The sequence below is a fragment of the Aplysia californica genome, unplaced genomic scaffold, assembly GCF_000002075.1.
Source record: "Aplysia californica isolate F4 #8 unplaced genomic scaffold, AplCal3.0 scaffold00052, whole genome shotgun sequence".
NCBI classification, from domain to species: Eukaryota; Metazoa; Mollusca; class Gastropoda; order Aplysiida; family Aplysiidae; genus Aplysia; species Aplysia californica.
The window spans coordinates 1,505,109-1,526,436 of record NW_004797322.1 but is presented as its reverse complement, the minus strand read 5'-3'; the positions used below and the strand labels follow the sequence as shown (position 1 = coordinate 1,526,436).

Below are 21,328 nucleotides of genomic sequence, written 5' to 3'. Positions count from 1 at the left end.
TATAGTTGGGGCTTGTGTTGCTGACGCAGCAGGTATGTGTGGAAAAATTTTTGATTTTATTTGTAGTTGGAGTGCTTCCAGGCTACCATACATGATGATACATCATCTTTGTATCATCTTCCAAATGTGAATTTTTAACACTCTTCCAACACTAAGTTTATTAAGAGGGAGGATTTCCAAATTTAACGCTCATCTCCATAATACAGTGGAACTCGGATTCAACAAGGTCGCCGGGCCTGGCCTAAAATCTCGTTGAATCGGAGTCTTCGTTATAGCAAACACGAGGTTTTGTGTGGATAATTAAAGGCACTGAGCAAGTAATGTGTAAAGAGAAGTCACAACTGCCTGAAATGCCTGCATATTATGAGCTGTGTTTAAAAAAAAAAAAAGACCAATTCGTTCAAATGCACACGCACGTGTCATCTCCATTGTTTACCAAAAAGTTGTGTTGCTGTGTAGAGCCTATAGCTTACGGCAACTTTTGATTCCGTAGACCAGTGCACACTTCATTACGTAGATCTACGTCAAGACTAGCTTATCATTGTAACAATGTTCAGTTGCTGAGGGAAAAAAAAAGACCGTGAGGCTTTTGTATTTCTGCGACGTTCAACGCCAGGACCACTAGTGTCTCCCCCCCCCCCCCTCCCCGACACGCACACACAGCCACACGTGTGGAGGCCGCTCATCCGACCCCGACACACGCCAGAGTACCAGAGGAGACACGTACACATGCCAACAACGCATGTGTTGGTATTAAAGAAGACCGCTGATTGGTCGCATGCAATCGGCTAAGTGGATTGGTTCACGATACAGGTGCAATGGATGGTTTCCGGGAATAGATAAAGTTTGTTCTGGGAGAAAAATGAGCGAAGCCACGTCTGTGGGGGTTGTTCCCCCAGGGAAACGACCTCGTTGAATCCGAGCTCGCTGATTTAAGTGTTTGTTGAATCCGGGTTATTTTTATTGATTTTAAAGAGGGAAAAGAACGGGGAATCTATATCATCTCATTGAATCCAAGTTCTCGTTGAATCCGAGCTCGTTGAATCCGAGTTCCACTGTAGGACCGAGGTGGAGAACCGTTAAAACTCCCCAAATCAACCCAAGTTGAGGATTCAAACCAGAGCCATTTGCTCTGTAGCTCCAATTACTGCGCTCAAGGAGCACCCAAAATCATTGGCATACATTTAAAGTTTTTGTTTGCTTTGAAAAGTTAACTTTGTTCAGTGTTAATTGACAACCAATGACATTCATGAATCATTTAGGTGAACGAGGTCTTGATTTAATTGATTCTTATTTCAGAATAAATGCTATTCTGACAAACTGTGTGTTAAGCTAAATGAACTTGAGCTGACTTAGGCAGTTCTGTTATTTAGGCTATAATTATAATGTTGCTGCTAATCAAATTTCGAACTCTGTAACTCTATTTAACCACTGTGAATTATATGGCATAATTCAAATTCAATGTTTTGGCACTTTAGCAAAAATTTAGGTGTTTTGATGCATGCCTTCTTCGGCCTAGTTTAAATCACCTAAACAAGTAATTAAGAGATGGACTTCGATCTTACCTGTGAGGGCTAACCTGGGCTGAGAGGAATACACAACATCCTGCAAAAAGACCAGGATAATCAATAAAAATTCTCCACTCGTGAGAATCGAACTTGGGTTTCTGCATGCTACAGCGAAGCACTTAACCAGAAATGTGCCAGTGTTCTGGTCCTAGAGGGTAGGGCTGGGAAGAGAATGTAATTTTATGTTGTAATAGAAAATTTTGATCTTTGAGGTTTGTTTTGCCACCAGTGTGGGTGGGTAGGTTTAGAGGTTCAAGAGTAATCAGATGACTAAGGCATTTTCCTTCCTTTATTTAATTTTGTTTGTGATTTTAACGAATTTTTGTCTTTTTGCTATATTAGCCCAGCCTCTACACTGGATTTACAATGAGGGTAAAATGGCTAGTCTCATTGAAGGCAAAGAGGAGATTGAGTTTCGACATCCATCAGCCAATCCTTTCTACAGAATTCCGACAGGAAGTAACAGTTGCTATGGTGATCAGGCTTATGTCATGCTGAAATCACTTGTTGAATCCAAAGGTGAGGATATATTAATTATCTAGTATTATAATGATGTTCATGAGGCTTTTATGTGAATTCAATAGACAAAGTTGAACGTTAATGAGTATGTGTATGAAAACAAGACTCTTTCCTGTGTATTCAAAATCGTTTTTAGTATAGGTGCACAAAACAATAGCAATGAAAAAAAAAAAGCAACAACAAACTCTCCCCCACCCCTCACCCCCAACCTTTATCAACACAGACAAGTTAACCTGAGATTCAATGGTTCCTTTCAACAATCATAACTTTATTGTGACGTACATTGTTTTTTTTTTACTTTTCAAGCCAGGACCATGCCGTTTCAGTTATTAAATTTTGTAGCCCTTAAATTTCTATTCTGCTCTTCTGCTTTCAGGTAAAATTGAATTAAAAGCTATTGCAGCACTGTTGTAAAAATCCTGTCTGGTAGACCCATATGTCTAATCATCCACGTGATTTCCAAAATCAACTGATTTTTTTACATACATTATATAGCAGGACGGCATCTTAGCACATGATGTTCTACATATTTATGGTGTACAGGAGCTGTTACTAAGGGATTAGTGTCCTTCAGTGCAATGAGTTTCCTTTATGCCAATTTAACACAGTGGTTTCTATTTATCCTATGCTACATTATTCTTTCTTTACATGACATGATCTGGTGTTCGGACATTTTACTTTCTGACAGGTCATGTTGATAAATTATCATTTTATAGAAGAAACTCAAATGGGATTAAACTTTGGGGAGGAGGGGGGGAGGAAGGGTGAATTCACATTTCCGTTGAAAAACAATAATTCTGGTCTGTACATCCTTGTTGTTTAAAACTATACATTAAAGTATGAAATCATGGCTTGTTCAACTTACATGACATTCCACGTTCAGTTCAAATAAAGCCTATTTCATTACTTCCATCTCATCCTCAGGTTTAGACATCGACCATCTGACTAAAGCAACATATGATTTCTTTGGACCAAATTCCTCCTATGAAAGTGATGAAACTAATAAATATCTTGTTGGAAAAGAGGACAAAATCAGTGAGTGCTGTCAAAATTTAAGTGTATGTGAACTGTGTATTAACAATTTTATTACAAGTGGATGTGGCTTTTTGAGGGTTGGAAGATTTTCCAAATCTTCAAAAGCGCCTTGATGGACATCCAGTCTACGGGATAGGTGAAGGTGAAAGTTGGAATATTTGGCTTTTATTCTACTGAAGAAAAGCCTGAGCTAGTTTTCCTCTAGCTTAGTATAGATTTCATTTCTTGATTAAAGATAAATATTTCTTTTCCAAAGACCAGACACATAATTATATATATTATCCGTTCTCAAAAGGTCTGTTTGAAACATGGCAAGCACCTAAATGTTCAGTTAATAACTCTTTTCTGACTTTTATGTAGTTTATTGTGAGAGGGTGGGGTTTTTTTTGCTTTTCAAGTCAATAAAATAATCAGATACATCACATGCAGGAGAAAGTTGATCAATTTTCATACTCCTTGTAAAATCCACTACTGAGAATGACAAGATCAAAATGGTTGAAATAATTATAAAAACTAGTAACATGTACAATTTTCTTCTCAAAAAAGCAGACTAGTGATTCATTCATGCTCAAATACACATGCAGGCCTACATTATTTTTCAAATGCTGTAAGATTTTCATTTTTTGAGGAGTTTCTGAACACTCAGTCAAAAAGTGGGGTTTAATGTCTTACACAGAAATGGCAGTAGATGTTCTGCAGTTAATGGAAACAAAATAATATGGAAGTTTCAACTGAAATATTTTCTCTCTATTCATTTAATTTGAGTTAGCTTTGAGTGTCTAATTGATTTGGTATTCATAACCTAGCCTTATGTAGAAGACACTATATACTTAGCATGACTCAGTACAAAGAACACTTTCTGGAATCATTGGCATTTGTTTTATAAGGTTATGGACTTTGGCTTATTTCTTTTTATATTGTGTGTATTTGGTTGATTCTTTATTTAAAAGGCCTGACTTATTACACATATTTTCTATTTATGAATTTTTGTCATGGATAGGGAAGGAGATCAAGACACTCCAGCCATTCTCACCTTTTGAAAAGGACGCGTAATATGTGTGATCTCTAAATTGTTTTTTTTAATATCACTGAGGACAATTAAATGTGTTTGCTGTCCCATGAGAGATATAGCTCCAACACTTTATTGTTGTTTCTATTTACAGATATTAAAAAGTCCCTTCCAATTCATGGTCCTTGGAGGCATGGTTGTATCAAAGACTTCCTAGCGAATATGTATGCTGACAAAAACCCCACAGGTATGTGCCTGTGTTGTGACACCCTGTGATGTGCTTTTCATCCTTTAACTTTAAATGTGAGGCATGGTGTTGAAATCAGGCACTCGTCAAAATAATGAAATCGAAGAAATGGGCAATTTTCAGCCTGTTTAGCTGTCTCTGTGGTTTTATGCAAGAAAAATTATGAAATTATGCACACTGAGCCCGAAAATGTGAAATTATGCGATTCTGTTAATTTAAACAAAGAATGATAAAGGAAAATAATCAGAAATTATGCAAAAAATGATCAAATTTTCCAAAATTATGCAGGGTGCATAAAACCAGCAGGACTGGTTTTGCAAACCGGAGAAATTTTTGTGTTTTTTGTCTCAAGACCGTTTATGTCCATAAACACATTTCTGTGTGGATTTTACTGAAATAGGTTGACTAAAGGCACAAAAGTGTACATTTTCAGTTTCCGTCGACTCTCAAGTTATGGAAGTCACCAAACTATAGCGGCCATTTTCTCACGAAGTTTATATCTGACACCAGATAATCCCCACCTCCTTCTATTGCAAATATCTCACTTCTGTTCAAATTGAATATTTTTTTTCATAAAAAAAACGAGACAAATAAACAAGCTCAAAAATGATAAAAACAGCTTTGTATACTGTACCCCCAAAATGACTATATTGGTAGCCTGCAGTCTTAAAGCTTTTATTCGTCTTGCTTTTGATGAAAAAAATATTTAACGATCTTGAATAGAAGTCTAGATATTTACAACTGAAGGAGGTGGGGGTTGAGTGTTGTCAGGGGTAAAATTGGGGAGAAAATTGCCACCAAAGTTTGGTGATTTCCAAAACTTGAAAGTAGACCTTACTTTGAACTGCAAATTGTTGACCTTGTTTGTCCATCTGATCCTCTGTAACTTTCTTAGACATTTGTTCAAGAAAACCGGAATCCTCTTTATGTAAGCCCGAAATGTGTTCCATATCTGACATCCACACAACAAGACCGACTTCACGTTTGAGTTGAAATTCTTCAAATGAAACAGCCCCAGTCCTCTGAATCCCTTTCAAAGATTTAAAAGCAGCCTGTGTCTTTTCAATTTCGGGACTCTATTTCAGCACCTGTTCCTTCCTCTCTATCAATCACACCCCCAAGACAGCAGCAGGATTCAACATCTTCCTGTGCACTGCTTCCACTGTTACCCTTTCCTTGCGTTGTGCATCTATACTTAGGACCTTTGACTTTCCTGGGTGGATCCTCAATCCAACAGACTCTGATAGGCTGTTTAAAACTGAAGTTTTTGCTTGCATCTGTTCCTGGGTGTGCAACAGAAGTGCCAAGTCGCCCTCAAAGTCTAGATCGTCCATCTGTGTCCATGAGGTCCACTGTATACCATCTCTTGTGTCCCCTGGTGGTTTCTTTCACCAGCCAATCGATCACCAAGATGAAGAGGAAAGACAGTAGCAAACATCCCTGTCTCACACCGGTTTGATGTCAAAGCCGTCTGTGAGCTGGCCATCATGTACAATCCTGTAACTTGCCCCTTCATACATGGGTTAGAGATCTTTTGGTGGTCCTAAAAAGATAATAGTAGGCTTTGGCTGCCACATGGGCAAAATTCAGAATTATTCCCTTTGTTTTGAAAATGCATAATATGTCCCACGCGTTTATATGATTTTATGCAGTTGCGAGCGCCATAAAACATTTACCAAAGCAAGATTATTTTTTACAGGCGGTGTTTAAAGCAAGTTTGGCTGTATAATTGAAACATATTTTGATAAGATATGATTTCATTCTTTGCTTTAAGTGATGTTTGATGATAATTCGCATCTTCTACTCTATTCCAGGATCAGAGACAGATGATCAAATTGATTGCGCAATCAGAGTGATCCCCCTTGTTGCCATGTATGCCGGCCAGCCTGACCTTCTGGACAAAGCAGAAGCTGCATTGAGAGTTCTGCAGGAGTCGGACACATCAATAGCTTGTGGACTAGCAGCAGTGAGGTTGTTTTATCTTTCAATTTTCTTTTTTCTTTTTTTATGCCGCCTTTTCCTCCTCCTCCTTCTTCTTTTTTTTCTTCTTCTTCTTTTTCTCCTCCTCCTCCTCTTGTTCCTCCTTCTCCTCCTCCTTCTTCTCTTTGTTCTTCTTCTCCTGCACGTATCAGTGAGTTGATATTGTTCTATTTTACTTATAACAAACACATAAAGATAAGGAAATCCCTCTTCTTTTCAGAGTCTTGGAACAGTACATTCTGACTGGAAAACCAGAAGATGTCTTACAGAAAGTGACTGATACACTTAATGATCCTGATCGCAACTGCCCCCAAGACTTGGACCGGGCAGTTATTGGTCAACTAAGAGCAGTAGTGAGAGCCCTTGGCACATCGCATGAAGTTGCGGTCCCGAAATACTTTCAGAAGAACTGACGTAAGAGTTTCATCTTTAAAAAAAAAAAAGAGTGATCTAGTTTGGTTTGTGACATGGCTCATGAGGTGAGCATGTGGTGATAGGTAGAGAGGTATATTTTTCATTGCTCTATTTATAGTGCCAACATTCAGTATTGAAGAAACATTTATGGAAAAATCTTTTAATGCTATAGACCTGGCAATCTTTAACCAAGTTCATGTCTCAAGCTTATCTCTGTCTGTCTGTCTATCTGTCTGTCTATTTGTCTGTGTGTCTGTCTCTCTCTCTCTTCCTCTGTCTCTCTCTTTCTCTCTCTCTCTCTCTCATTATCACGCTTCCTATCTTTCTTTGTCTCCTTGTCTCTCTCTCTCTCTTCACAACAGTAGAGATGCAACCTATCTAATAGTGGAATAGCTTGCTGTAGTTTTTAAAAAAAGTATTTGTAAAAGTTTTATGGCACGTGCAACACTATGACCTGAAGATTAGAGGTGTCACAAGAGAGTAACAAACGGAAAAAAAGGAGGAGAGATAAGGATGATATATGTTTAATTGGAGAGAAGAAGCAAATAGCTTCTGCCATACAGTGGAGTCCACTTATAATGAGTCCTGAAACAACGAGAAGTCTGTTATGAAGACACTATTCTAAAACCCTGTTTTTTTTCTCATTATATAACAAGACTCCACTGTATTTGGTTTTGTCAAATCATACGTCTCTTTTTCTCTTCCATTGCCTTATTTCACTCCTCTTTCCACTGACTGCACTTTTGTTTCACTGATTCTTAGGACAGCTTTGCAGCAAAAGTGTTGAATTCTTATCCCTGTTTTTACCCATTACAGAGCAGTCAAATTTGTCCCAAGTGATATAAAAATACAGTTTAGCAAAAACAACTTATATATAAGCTCGTTTTTTGAAAAGATGCGTATAGCTGGGGAAACTCTTTTTCTCCATCTGTCACTGTAACGAACAGCATAATTTTCCTTCATTAGTAGAATGGACCACACTAACGTTGTATGGCTTCAAAGTTATCAAAAGAAAGAACATAAGGTTATCGTTAAGACTGTGGCAATGTTGTTCTCTATTTCCTATTTTTGTTTCCAGATTTGCCTGGATCTCTCCAATCTGCACTGCATGGCTTGGTGACTGCTCCAAGCTACGTAGACGGCGTGCGCACCACCATGAGGGTCGGTGGCTGCAATGCCTCACGTGGCGGCTTCATCGGGGCCTGCATGGCTGCACAGGTGGGCTACAACACCTGTGGTTGGTTCACTGACCTTGACGTTCCCCCCCCCCACCCCCCCCAAATTTTGTGAAACGCATTATGGTGATCAATGACTATGTTTCTTTCTTTTTTTTATCTCTACAATGTCTGCTTCCAGTTTGTTTTTGAAATTCCCCTACCCTTCTATACTTCTTAATTTCCCACTTTATGCATGGCTCAAAAGGACTTATCTCACATAGTTTGTTTTTGTGATGGTAAATTTTCGTAGCTGCTAGACTGGATGTTGATGGATCACAGGTTTATTTTTCTGTAGTTTAGTCTGATGTAAAGGAAAACTACTTAACCTTAATACTGTCAGTGGTGAACTTGTACTTTTCAGGGGAAAATCATAGGAACAAGGGTGCACCTTTAGATTTAACAAATGAGTATGATAGATACCAAAACCATAAAACTGAATATATTTGGAAAGCTTTTTCAAAAAGCTGTAACATATGCTGAAAAAAAATTACGATTTCGACATTTCTTCCCTAAAATCTGCTGAAATCTCTGAAATTGCCGAGGACTTGCAGAGTCACGGCTGCCAGCTGCTCTAAGTTAAATAACGGACGATCTTTTATGTTCCTCTGAATCGAAAAGAGTTCTAACAACTGCTAGAGGTCCTTCTTTTTAAAACGAGTGCATGCTTGTTCAATGTCGGTATTTTCGGGGATCGTGTGTACTGTTTTCGGAAACTGCTGATTTTAACAACGGTAACAGTCTGGTGGCAAAGAAAGTGCCGATCTCATTGGCACTTGCCAGTGGTAGGGTTAAGACCAATTGTGTGAACTAGAATATGGAGCTATGGTTATTAATTTGTAGTACAAAACTTACAACTCTGAATCTCATAGGGTAGCATGGAAATTTTGATTGGCTATATGTGAGGACAACTGAATAAAAAGAATTCTTTTGCTTACCAATTGAACACCTACGATAATTTTACAGGATTTAAGTTCTACATTGGAAAAGATTTCAGGTATGATTTCCATATGATGAGCACCTCACTGATTTTTCCGATTGCATTCAGCTTACTGCCTCTTTTTGTCCAAGTCTTTTCTTTTCCTTTTATTTATTTTGAATTTGTTTATTTTTGTCGGTAGGAGGGATTTGATGCCATCCCAGAGAGCTGGCGACAAAGGACCACACGATATGAGGAGGTCTTGGCTCTTGCTTTGGATTTGGTGCAGAAACAGGATTAGCTGTGAGGGAAAAGTTTGACTGGAGGATGTAGTTGTCTTTTTGATGAATCTTTCCCCCTCCCCCCCCCACCTCCCAAATCAGAAAGTGTTTCACCATACATGTATGGGAGACTGAATGACCAGGTTTTCACAAAAAAGTTTTTGTTTTTGTCTGTGTATTTGGTGATGAATTTTTTATAGTCTTGTGAGCTATGTATTCGTTAGCCTGAAGATGAGTGACTAAAATACACAGATGTCACTTAATTTGTTCTTTTTATTTGTAAGCTACAATAGTGCTGTACCTTCCATCCTGTCTGAGATTTATATCGATCCATCTCCATGACGACTTCACCATAAATCTTTTCAATGGTGAATGTCTGATCTTCCTGCAAGGGATGGGTCCATCTCAGATTGGATAGAACATGCAGAACGATTGTTCTTTTTACATTTAAAAAAAAAAATATATATTTATATATAAATATATAAAAGTGTGGGATCACCTTTTGTTTGACATACCTTTGCAGCTATGAAAATTAACCATTTATTGTCAAGTCTTCCTTGACAAAGACAAAGAACTCAGAAGTTTCTTTCACTGTTTGTGCCCATCAAAGACTCCTTGGCAAAATTGAGAGTTGAAGAAACGCTAGCGTGCTCAGTTGGTCTTACCAGGCAAAATTCCTGATCAATCCCTGCCTGAATTTGAAGAAAGTTTTTCTCCCAGTAAGTAAATAAGAGAACTCTGTACAGCGGAATACGTTATGGCTGCCTGTAAGGCGAGGAACACTACAGTATGTAGTAGAACACTAGCCATGAACAAAAACCTTTTTTTCTGCATTAGTGGGATGAAAAACCTGCAGCTAATAACCCCAGAGGTCTTGTTGGAGGACACGAAGGAGAGGAACAAAGAATAACTTTTTGAAAGATTTTTTTTAGTAATATAACTTTGTGACCTACACAAATATTCTTTTGATGTTTCTGTCTCTGATGTTGTGGATGTCATTTATTTGAATATAACTGCAACAGATGTTATTGTGATGTTCTGCATAACAAGACAGATCCAAACGTTGTTAATTACCCATTTTTACTAAATAAAAATTAAAGTCAGAACCCAAGTTTGTCTTTCTAATATCTGAAACACTGTAATGTTTTTGTTTGTGTGAGTATTCATTCTCATACTCTTTCTTTTGTGCCGCTGTGTTTGTCTGTGGTGTCATGCTCGCATGCACCAAGTCTCTGGATATGAGCACATGCCTCAGCCTGCACTGCCTTCACCTTTCCATATACAGATGTAAATCTAGCTATGAGTATGAGTGGTTAGTGTTAGCAGGTACCCTGGTGTGGTTTGCTCCTTCTTTCCTGTCAATCATCCATCAACTTTATCTCTCCTTCTTTTCTTTTTGTGCTACTTTATAGTAGTAACACTAACACCTCTTATCTTCAGCATTTCTACTTCTATTTGGGTTGCAAGTGCCATAAAACTCTCATAGAATGTAGGCCTACTAATACCAATACTACATCTAGAAGTCTTGCTGGAGATAGAGTACAATATGGGTGGACATTGGAAGTAAATGTAGCGCAGGACCAGATGCAAATCTTTGGTATGACGAAATCATTACCCCAAGCATGGCACAGGTGTGATTTGCTCCTTCTTTCCTGTCAATGGTCAACCAATCATCATCTTTATCTCTCCTCCTTTTCTTTGTATGTTACACCTAAAATCTTCGGACTAATGCGATCTCTTTGTGTTGGAAGTGCCATAAAACATTCACTGAAAAAACCTGAATCTGGTAGTAGTCCTGATGGAGATACAGTCCAGTAGGCTCGGCTGGGGGGGGGGGGGGGGGGGGGGGGGGGGGCAGAGTTCACAGAGAGAGACACTCTCATTTCAGTGTAAAGTTGTTCCCGCATCCGATCCGGACATTGGGGATTGCCCTGATTGTGAGACAACTTCTTGGGCCTTCGGCATATTGTGGTAGGGTGGCTTGTTCCTTTCCACGCCGCCTTTACTTTCCCAACTCTAAGTCAGGCACCCATTACTGCTGGGTGGGTAGGAGGGGGCGAAAAAATATGTGTCCAAACCGAGGCTCAAACCCAGACTCTCCACTTTGGAGACGAGCGTCATTTCAGTGTACTAGACCAAAAGCAGGAACTTCACACACTAGTGACACCTTTTATCTTCACAAGTAATTGTTGCTGACTTGTAGGTTGTGGCAAGGCAGTACAATACTGGTCACATTCCAAAAAGAACAGACAAGACCAATGTGTTGTAGTAACACTGACTGAAAACAAGATAAAAAAAGTGAACCTAGGAGGAGTGTCCAACAACCCCCTGTTTCCGAGTAGAAGGACTGGTTGTCATGGATGTCGGTGGTGTGGGTATGCACAAGAAATGAGTTAGTTTCCCAAATGGAGAAGATCATTTGGGGATTGTCAAGGAGCAAGTCTATCTTTCAGCTTCAATGAGCTATCCCACTCAGGGGACTCAGCCTGTGTTGGCCATGACAGGCAGGGTTGAAGTAATCTGTCCCCTTGACCTAAATGATCTAAATTAGGTCAACGCGGGTGTAAAACACTAACAAATATTTTAGATCCTCATCTGTGAATTTGTGATAATGTATGAGTAGCAGCATGCACCTGGAAGCAATTTTGTTTGCCCTGGAAGAAACATAGAAAGGGTTAGGAGGAAAGACCAAAAAAAAGGTGAACAAAGAAATGCGTTTGTTGTGTAAGCCATTTGACACCTATACCAGTTATCAGGATTGAAGCTGCTGTGATCAGACTATTCAGGTAGAACCAAGGGTTCTGAAAATGCACACAGGATTAAATGATGGATAATTAAAGTGCTATGAACAAACCAATCCAAGAATACGCAATCATATTTTGTAGATAGTATCAGTTTATTAAAATCACTGGATATCATTCACTCATATATGACTAGTGTAAGGAATACAAAAATAATTCACTTTCTTTGTCTTTGGTACAGCACAATTTTAAAATTTATTAAACAACTTTACAGGTGACAATCATAAAAGATACGAGAACGTTCTGCACACTTGAATTGAGACCAAACCTATCATCAACCTGTCAGTTAAGCCGGTGAGTTAACACAGCATAACATATATTTAAAAAATTACCAAAAAAGACTTGACAATTGGAACTTTCACAAATCCACTTGAACCATCTTATCCAAAGAATATCCCAAGCCACAGGCTTCCTACATATGTTAGGCCAACGAGCTTATTTGTTTGCACATACATATCTGATTCTGAGGTGCAAAATGTAAATTAGCTCAAAGTGTTAATTTTCCTCCTCAAATGTGAACATGTATGTATAAATCAGTTTACTGACAGAGTCATATTAAATCTCCCTACATTGTTCATCAAAGAAAATACATTTTTCTGCGCTTTTCACTTTTTGTTTTTATACCATTGACTTCTCTTCCTTCGACTTTGAACATATATAAACAGAAATATGCGGATTATCTTTGATTTAGCCAGGTTTTCGATTTAGATAGATAGCTTGAATAGAAGGTAAAACAATGGGGGATTTTATTTTCTTTCTATTTACCACCGTTTGCGGATTAACCATATCCCGTTTAAGCGGACTCCATTGTAAACAGACACTGAAATTTTGTTATATACGCTAGTCTTCACCACACAGCTGATGTCAAAATAGAAAACTCAAAGCCAGTGGTTGGAGGGCACCACAGGTAGGCCCTACTTTTCCCTTATCATTTCTGTCTGTCTTACTTTTTCCAAGCATCTAAATGACCATTACTCTGTCAGTGTTCTTCTCTGTACTCAAATAAAGAGAACTCAAAAAGATCATCAATCAAGGGAAAGTCTGTCTGATCAGGGTTTTCCAATAAGAGAGAGTGCACCCATGATGCTAAAACTAAAACACTTTTCCCATAAATACATATGTACACACAGATCTAATTTATTCACTCTAAAAATTGAAGAACAAAAAGTACTGTAAAACTTGTAAAATAACAAACAGATCTATCCCCTTCCAAACCTGTTCTCTGAGAAGGGATTTCAAGTGATATTGTTAAAAATCTGAGGTTGTCTAAAATCTGATTTTAGGTAGGCCTATGTCAAATCTTGAGAGTAATGAGAGTTCCTTCCTCATGCTTATACGTTTGCCACAGTATAAAAAAATAACCAGCTGGGAGCAGAATACACAAGGTCGTTCAGTTGCAACTCACAATAAGTCAGCATCATAATGCATTCATTTCATCAAAGACTAACCATACACACATACAAACTGTCATCCAAAACGCCAAATCTCACTAATGCCATTTTGAAAATCTAGTGTTAAAGCTATTGTGCGAACAAAAAAATAAGCATCAGGAAGCAATCATATTAATCTTCTTGAAAGTGTTTTTTGGAATATTCTGGAAGAAATTAAGACCAGCAGCCCTCTCAATCATCTCTAGAGGCATGAAGTAGTGGTGTAATTTTACATTAGGCAGCGGTTGATTTGGCATGACGAAGGACAGGAGCTCCAGCTGACCTTTGTCATTCTCAATAACAACCACCTGCAACACAGAGCACAGAGATTGAATAAATCAGGAGAGAGAGAGAGAGAGAGAGAGAGAGAGAGAGAGAGAGAGAGAGAGAGAGGCGGAGAGTGAGAGAGAAGAGAGAGAGAGAGAGGGAGAGAGAGAGAGAGAGAGAGAGAGATAGAGAGAGAGAGAGAGGGGGGGAGGAGAGAGAGAGAGAGAAACAGAGAGAGAGAGGGGGGGAGGAGGAGGGAGAAGCAAACTAAGGGGATCACAAGAGGTAACAAAGAGACATACTAAAGGGGGTTCATCAAAAAAAAAGAGGAGAGAGAGAGAGAGAGAGAGAGAGAGAGAGAGAGAGAAAGAGAGAGAGAGAGAGAGAGAGAGAGAGTCCTACATTTATGGGATAAACAAGAAGAGAAATTATGCTTGCTTGAGACAGAATTTAGGAGCACATCGTCAATACTCTCAAACACTTCAATAACACAAAGCAGCAATGAACAAGACTAGAAAATTCCTAAGTACTTTGTGGTCTGACACAGCAAACAAAAATATCAAAGATCTTTCATTATCATGCAATCCTCATTAGATTATTAACTTCAAGCTAGGATAAATGGTTTGTCTGTGTGCAATAAAGCAAAACCTACTCTCAAACTCCCCCTCCCCCACTTACTCCTCCAAAACACCCTCTCCCATCTCCTATCTTGGTAGCTTATACGCTTCTGAGGGTAATTATTTTCAGTGCAGTTGAAGGTTCTGTTAGGCAATTTGGACGTAGGGGATGTGACCCTACATGTTTTTTTCCTCCGGAATGAGTTTTTTTTTGGGGGGGGGGGGAGTTAGAGAGTAGGTCCAGTGAGAGGGGCACAACAGCACATTATTCCCCAATATGTCTTTCTAGATCTGAGCTATGAAAAAGGATAGAGAATTATTATTTAAAACGTTCTTTCTTCTAAGGGTATACCCAAATATTCTATATAATAAGGCATGAATCTGTTTTAAAAAAAAAGAAGAAAAGAAACAACACACAAAACCATTTTAAAACCCAAGGGAACAAAAAATACTTGCCTTAAAAAAATGAGTGGGTACAGATACATGATTTGCACCGATGACTTCATATTTAACATACAATTTTCCATCTGGCTCTTTCCTGAGGACAGACAAATTGGTACCATTATACAACAGGTTTGTCTACTAACCAGCTCTTGCTCTGTAATAGGAGGAAAGTTACATGATCAAAATTTGTGTCCAAGGGGGAATAAAAACACCTGCATAATAAAGATTGTAAGACAAAAAACAGAATGTGGTTTCCTTCTTTCAACTAATTTTGAGAAAATAATAAAAATAGGTCTGGAAATTGCAACAAGAACCATGGCTGGACCTCAAATTGGGACCTAGGAAAACAAATCAAACGTGAACTGTGAGCAATTAAAATGTTTGTTTCCTAATGTTTGTGGCACACACCCATAGAGAAAACAAACAAGACCAGCGATGGCAACAGCCTGTCCAATTGTCACAGTTTGTTACAGCCAATAACTCATCTTCGTCTGATAAACAAGGAAACATTGTCCTATGCACAACGGCACTTGTCACCCAGAACACCAGAAGTGAGTTTCTACCCTGTTCCTGCTCTTTGGGTGTGGAAGAGGTTGTAGTTTCTAAAAGCAGTGCACATGCCACACATGCTGTGGTAATAAAGTGAAAAAAACTTCTGAACTAAAAAACTGCAGGGGCTGCGGCAAAGGTAGTCAGTGGAAACAGTACTACAACCGCATCATTTGTGCCACGGATCGCTAATGAGTTAAGACCCCAAATACTCCTCAACCCATTTCACATTATATGCATTATATATGCAGGGGAAGCCAAAAGACAAAGAAGAATACAAATATCAAGAACATAATGACATAACATGACACATACCTTGGGAGGTATAATGGTCCTGTACAAACGAACACATTCCTTGACTTGCGGGCGATAGCTCTCACATATTTTTCCAAGTTATTCCACGCATCTCTATTAAATCCTTCACCAACCTTAGGAAAAAAGAAAGTAAAAGTTATTTTGTCTTTTCAGGAGTGTAACTGGGAGAGTGAAAAAATTGCTATTCATGTCACCAAAGTTGTCAAGCACACATGGTCCAAAGGAAGGAAACGTGACATAATCATGCTGCACGCGAAAGGCCCTGATCAGGGTCAGTCTCCCTGGCAGGAGTTCAGGGGAGTAAGATATTTGTGTGGCCGCATCGTGGTGTAATCAAGCGCTCGTAAAAAATAAAGAAATTTGTTGGGAAATTTTTATCATTTTTTTTTTTTGGGGGGGGGGTGTCTACACCTTTTATTTTATATGGCCATTATTTAGAAATATTTCATTGAGGATTTTACAAAAACGTTGATAAAGACACCAAAAAAAGGGTAAATTTGATGTTTCCAAGAACATTCAAGCTTTGAAAGTCATCAAAGTTTGGGGCCCTTTTCTCCCTAATCTTACCTCTAACACAAGGCCACCCCCACTTGACTCAATCAAAAATATCTCGACTTCTGTTCAAGATAGACGGGTATGTTTTTTCATCAAAAGCAAGCCGAATGAACAGGCTGTAAGATTATGTCTATAACTACGCTACAGGCCAAAAAAGGATGAGCACCTGATCCCACTGTGTTGTTACACATGTCATGAAACACACAAATCTCATTACATGTACTAGAGAGAGTCAAAATTGTGCCTAATTCACTGAAGTGTCTTTTTAAAATAATATGTATTTACATTTTGTACTAAGAAAAGGAACGTAGAGAAAATGTCAGCCTGCTCGATCACAACAACTTGCAGGAAATGAGGTCTGTCCCAACTTGGGAGTCTTGTTTAATGATAATCTATCAAAAGCCTGAAGACCTTGTTGTCGTAAAACATAACATTTTCATTTCCTCACTGATAGATAGGAATTGAGAGGTGCTTTCTTCAATTATAATATAATAAGACTCAATTTTCAAGCCAAAGAAGTGTATTCACAATAAATGTGACATTCCAAAAAAATGACTCTGTAACCCATTTACTGCTAGACCTGCTTTCTATCTTCATCAAAGAGCTAATAGGCACTTCTGCTGAGCAAGCAGTGAAGGAATCAATACTAAAGAACCTTGATACAAGAACAGTTTTCAACGGCAAAATTTTCTAGATACTTTCTTCAATTCTTTATTTTTGTATTTCAAACATTGTGCATCGCATCACTAATGTTATCTCATCTGAAGCATAGAGCAGAAAACTCTCGATTTTCCAAAAATCTGCTGAATAGGTCACAATGAAATTAATACAAGATCTTCAGTTTTTATGACAGAGCATTAGATCATGCATCACAGGCAAACTAAGCAGCTTGTTTTGACAACTAAAATTAAAAAGCAATTTATACTATTGATGTAACTGTACAATTAAACTACTGTTTGTTTATCATTTTAAACAAATATCTTCCAACCTGTGGGGCGACGTTAGAGAGAATAAAGGTTTGATTCATTGCATTCTCAGACTGTCTGTGATTTGCTGCTGCCGCAAGATGGCCTCTGTCGTAACCGCTGCCTTGGTAGTCTTTGTTGGTGGAGCGATGAAAACTATGAATGGATTGGTCTTCTGTAAATTTCATCTTAGATCTGAAAAAATGTGGAAAAAAAACTATGTTATAATATAGCCTTTTAAAAATGTATGTGGTCAATTGCCAAAAACTGCGCCATTTTCAGGTGCCTTTGAGATTTATTGAGTGAGTTTGAATTATATAACAGTCTAAATAATGCTGGTCACTTCGCTTTCATCAATTTGATGAGAGCCTGATTTCATGACAATAGACGTTACTATACAGATTCCAATCTGTTATACCGTCAACCTCGGGATGAGCATGAAGTTAGCAGTATAGCAGGACTGATGGTATAACAAGGTTTGAATGCTGTTTTCTTGAACAGCACTGATGTCAAGAGTAGTGATTCTGTTATGACTAAATGAAGGACAACAGAAATATTTTGTGTCTCTTTATGTGTGCAAAGCTTGATGAGATTGCCTTAAGGCTTACAATAGCTTGCATGCCGAGTCATGTATGAGAGAAAGGAAGATTATCATCACTGCACAGCTTCCAACCGGGTGCTGTTGTGCGCCATGTGCTGTGCACAAGATTGACTGGTGGTGTTGCATGACAAATCTACATTTGTTTTGTAAGTATAGAACAACTAAAAAAAAAAAACACCTAAAAAACCTGGGAGCTTGGCAGGTGCTCAGGAGTGATTTGGTCCTTCTTTCCTCCTATCAAACATCTGTCGTTCTTAAATCTCTCCTGATTTTTTGTGTTTGGTACTCTCTTGAAACACCTCAAATCTTCTTCAGCACTATAATACAATAGTCTCTGCCTTAATGCACAGTGCTCAGGAGGACTCCTTACCATGTTTTTATACGGAGTGTGCATTTACATGAACATGTGCAAAGGGAGGAAGAAATGCAATCGTCTCATTTCCTTGATATTTTAATGGCCTCCCTTGGGAGGTAGGGGTCATTTGGCCGATAATATGATGACATGTGACTACTTTGTGGAGATTCCCTGATTACAGATTACAGTTGTAATGAATTATGAATACAAGCGAAGGCGGGGGGGCAGGGGAGGGGAGCAGAAAGACGGATTCACTGTACTGATATATATATGTGTGTGTGTGAGGCAGCGTGGTGGAATCAGGCCCTCGTCAAATTTTGGGCATTTAGAGTTATTGGTATCATCTTAAAGCTTGTTCACTTGAGTTTATTTTGATGAAAAAAGTATCCATTTATCTTGAATACAAGTGGAGATATTTGCGAATGAAGATGGTGGGGGTAACCTGTTTTCAGAGGTAAAATTAGTGAGAAAATGGCCGCCAAAGATTAGTTATTTCCTTACCTTAAGAGTCCGTGGTAACTGAAAATTTACATTTTTTTGTGCCTTTAATTAATGTTTTTCAGAAAAATCCACCCAGAAATGAGTTCTTTAATGGGCATGAAAGGTGTTGAGCCAAAAAACAAAAAATTGTCAAAAGTTCACAAACCAGCAGAAAAATGCAAGTTTCTTCACTCTGATTATTTTGACGAGAGCCTGATTCCACCACGCTGCCTCACACACACACACATATATATATATATATATCAGATCAGCAGTGTACATGTACTATAAATGTCAGGAACGGATTATAAGGAAACTGTTGGTGATAGTCATTGGGAAAAGCACTCAGCCCCATGACTTTCCAAGCAACCACTCCCGATCAGGGGCGGCTTGTGGTTTGTAGAACCGGCCGGCTGTCATTCACACATCGATCCCGTCTCCCCATCCCCTTTATTCCCACCACCTTCCCCCTCCCCCTCCCCAAACAAGAGACAATAAAAAAACCACGCACACACTCTCTGCTGTATACCTACATTTTCATTATCCCTCACTACACACTTACACATGCATACACACATACACACGCACGCACACACACACACATGCCAAATGCCTACTGAACGCTAAAACAAAAACATCTACGTATCTCTAAATAATATTAAAAGTAAAGTTGTTCCCGCATCCGATCCGGACATTGGAGATTGCCTTAATGTTAGTGAGACAACTTCCTTGGCCTTTGGCATATTACGGTAGGGAGGCCAGTTCCTTGCCACGCCGCCTTTACTTCCCCAACTCGAAGTCAGGTACCCATTACTGTAGGGTGGGCAGGTGGGGGCGAAAAAAATCTGTGTCTAAACCGAGGCTCAAACCTGGATTTTCCGCTTCAGAGACGAGTGCACTATCCGCTCCGCCACCGCATTTAAAGAGTTTAAATACAATTACGATATTGGAAGAAATAATTGATAGTGTACCAAAGACAAAGCACTGTCCAGTGCAGATCAAGTCTGGAATCAGATCAGCAGTGTACATGTACTTAAAATGCACACGCAGTTAACATAGCCCACTTCTCAGAAGACTACAGTAGGCTGTGCAGAACTGTATCAAATGCTAATTATAGAACCCAATGTCTGGCCAGGGTGAGGGGAAAAGGGGAGGGGAGGGTACAGTTTGGGAGGCCCAGACTCCGTCAGCCAAGTGCCTCTTGCTAGTTTAGCACTCTTATCCTCAGTAAATTTTTGTCTATAGAACATGACAGGCCAATTTTTTAAACCACCAGTCAGTCAGAAGGTTTCAGTAGAAAGTAAGTGATAAATAGAATATCAAGCAGAACCAAGGGCGACCAAAACCTATAGTCAATACAAATTAATTAGAGCCATGCAGACAATAAAAATGTACTGACAGTAACAAGAGACAGTTTTGCTCATAACATTACTGATGAAATACGATGTATCAAATGTTAAAGACGAGTCCTACCTCTCAACTCCGTCTACTTTGTTGACCTTTTCCGGGGTAAGATGTTCCAGAACCCAGTTGGCAGTCCTGTTCCTACGATCGTATGACAGCATAAAATCTTCATAGGATCTCAGGCTGTCTGTACTGGGAAATCCATATTTTACCATTTCACCAACACGATTCACTGCCAGGGGTTTGTTTTCAGGCTGTGTTGAGATCGCGGGCACGGCTGGGAGAGACATTTTTGCATGGGCCGGTGGGAAAACGAATGAGCCACTGGAACTGGATGAAACATGATTATCATAGAAAGTAGAATAGGAATGTTGGAATTTGGATACCCGTCGTCCTAAGTAAAAGCCGATTCCAATGGAAACAGCCGCAACGACTGTTGTTGTGCGGCGAGACATGATTTTTCTTCGTAATTATGCTAGACCTCTTGTTTTGGTTTCACTTCACAGTGCTGGCAGGATGTCATGAAAGGTCAAGGACCAAGGTGAAAACTGGGTATTCCCACAGAGAGCGGTCGTCACAAGTGACGTTTTTGTTTGTTTTTCTAACTTCCACAGAACATTACTAACTTCTGAGTGTTTCTCAAATAATTTCTTTAGCATTGAATGGGGATTCACTTCGATGATGCAGTGTTTTAATTTGTAGATACCTAGAAGCTCATAGAACCCCGTGCCTACCTCGACAGTAGAGTGTCAATATTTGGGTCTTCCCCATGATCTATTTTTGTAAGAAAAAAAGTTTAGAAAAGGTCCATCTATCCCATCATGCATCATTCAATTAGAAACATGGCGTCAACTAGTCGACAGTAAGTAGTCTACGTTTTCGTGTTTTGTGCTGAGACGTTGTAAAATCGATAATCGAATTATTTTTGTCATGTTTCGGTTGTAGATTGTACCTTGATACAAACTGACTGATTTTCCCTAAATGTGGCTTTACTGTTTGTATTTAGTCAAGAAAATCATGAATATACGTGGACGTAATTCTGTTTGGCACAGTTTGGGATTCGATTGTATTGCATTTGGCTTGTTGACGTTGGGTTAAAAAGGCCTTCCCGAGGCCGAGACTAAATCAAAGAGAAAAAACTCTTAGTCTAGACTCTCTCTTGCCTTGCGCTTTTGTACTCTCTTTCTCGTTCGTCTCACCCTCTCTGTTAGTCACAGTGGCAGTGACAATTTTCCAGGGCCACCTCTATTCTCACCCCGGGTGAGAATAGACGTGCAGGCGAGTCTTTTACTTTTGGCTATTCTCACCCGGTGCACGTTCACCGTTATAGCCTAGATCTAGGCCAACCAATTTTGCGTT

At 39.0% G+C, this 21,328-nt stretch overlaps 4 protein-coding genes across 5 annotated transcripts in view; 2 read left to right on the top strand and 2 right to left on the bottom strand.

The window, feature by feature from the left end:
• LOC101847021 (crystallin J1C) overlaps positions 1–1,915 on the bottom strand; it is a 24,906-nt gene extending 22,991 nt beyond the window's left edge. The window contains exon 1 of the mRNA XM_005092775.3: positions 1,566–1,915. The gene's annotated coding sequence lies outside the window, so the exon portion shown is untranslated. The remainder of the gene's footprint in view (positions 1–1,565) is intronic.
• Positions 1–9,646, top strand: LOC101847247 (crystallin J1A; the record flags this gene model as incomplete). Its single annotated transcript, XM_005092776.3, is given in 8 exon segments — positions 1–32; positions 1,911–2,087; positions 3,012–3,122; positions 4,286–4,378; positions 6,193–6,349; positions 6,579–6,772; positions 7,851–7,990; positions 9,108–9,646. Coding segments are annotated over 6 exon segments (763 nt in total), but the record flags the coding sequence as incomplete, so codon positions are not given.
• Positions 9,647–12,058: 2,412 nt separating this feature from the next.
• Positions 12,059–20,528, bottom strand: LOC101846410 (endonuclease G, mitochondrial). Its single transcript, XM_005092772.2, has 5 exons — positions 20,039–20,528; positions 17,153–17,324; positions 15,610–15,722; positions 14,758–14,839; positions 12,059–13,725 (listed from the first exon to the last, which is right to left on the bottom strand). The coding sequence occupies exons 1-5, from the start codon at positions 20,422–20,424 to the stop codon at positions 13,534–13,536; spliced, it is 945 nt and encodes a 314-aa protein (XP_005092829.1). The 5' UTR covers positions 20,425–20,528; the 3' UTR covers positions 12,059–13,533.
• LOC101846632 (transcription initiation factor IIB) overlaps positions 20,476–21,328 on the top strand; it is a gene marked incomplete at its 3' end in the record, with an annotated part of 19,007 nt that continues 18,154 nt past the window's right edge. The window contains 1 exon segment of one of the 2 annotated variants that reach the window (XM_005092774.3): positions 20,476–20,510. In XM_005092774.3, coding sequence (XP_005092831.1) covers positions 20,491–20,510 — 20 coding nt within the window. In that variant the 5' untranslated portion in view covers positions 20,476–20,490. 2 annotated transcript variants of the gene reach the window in all.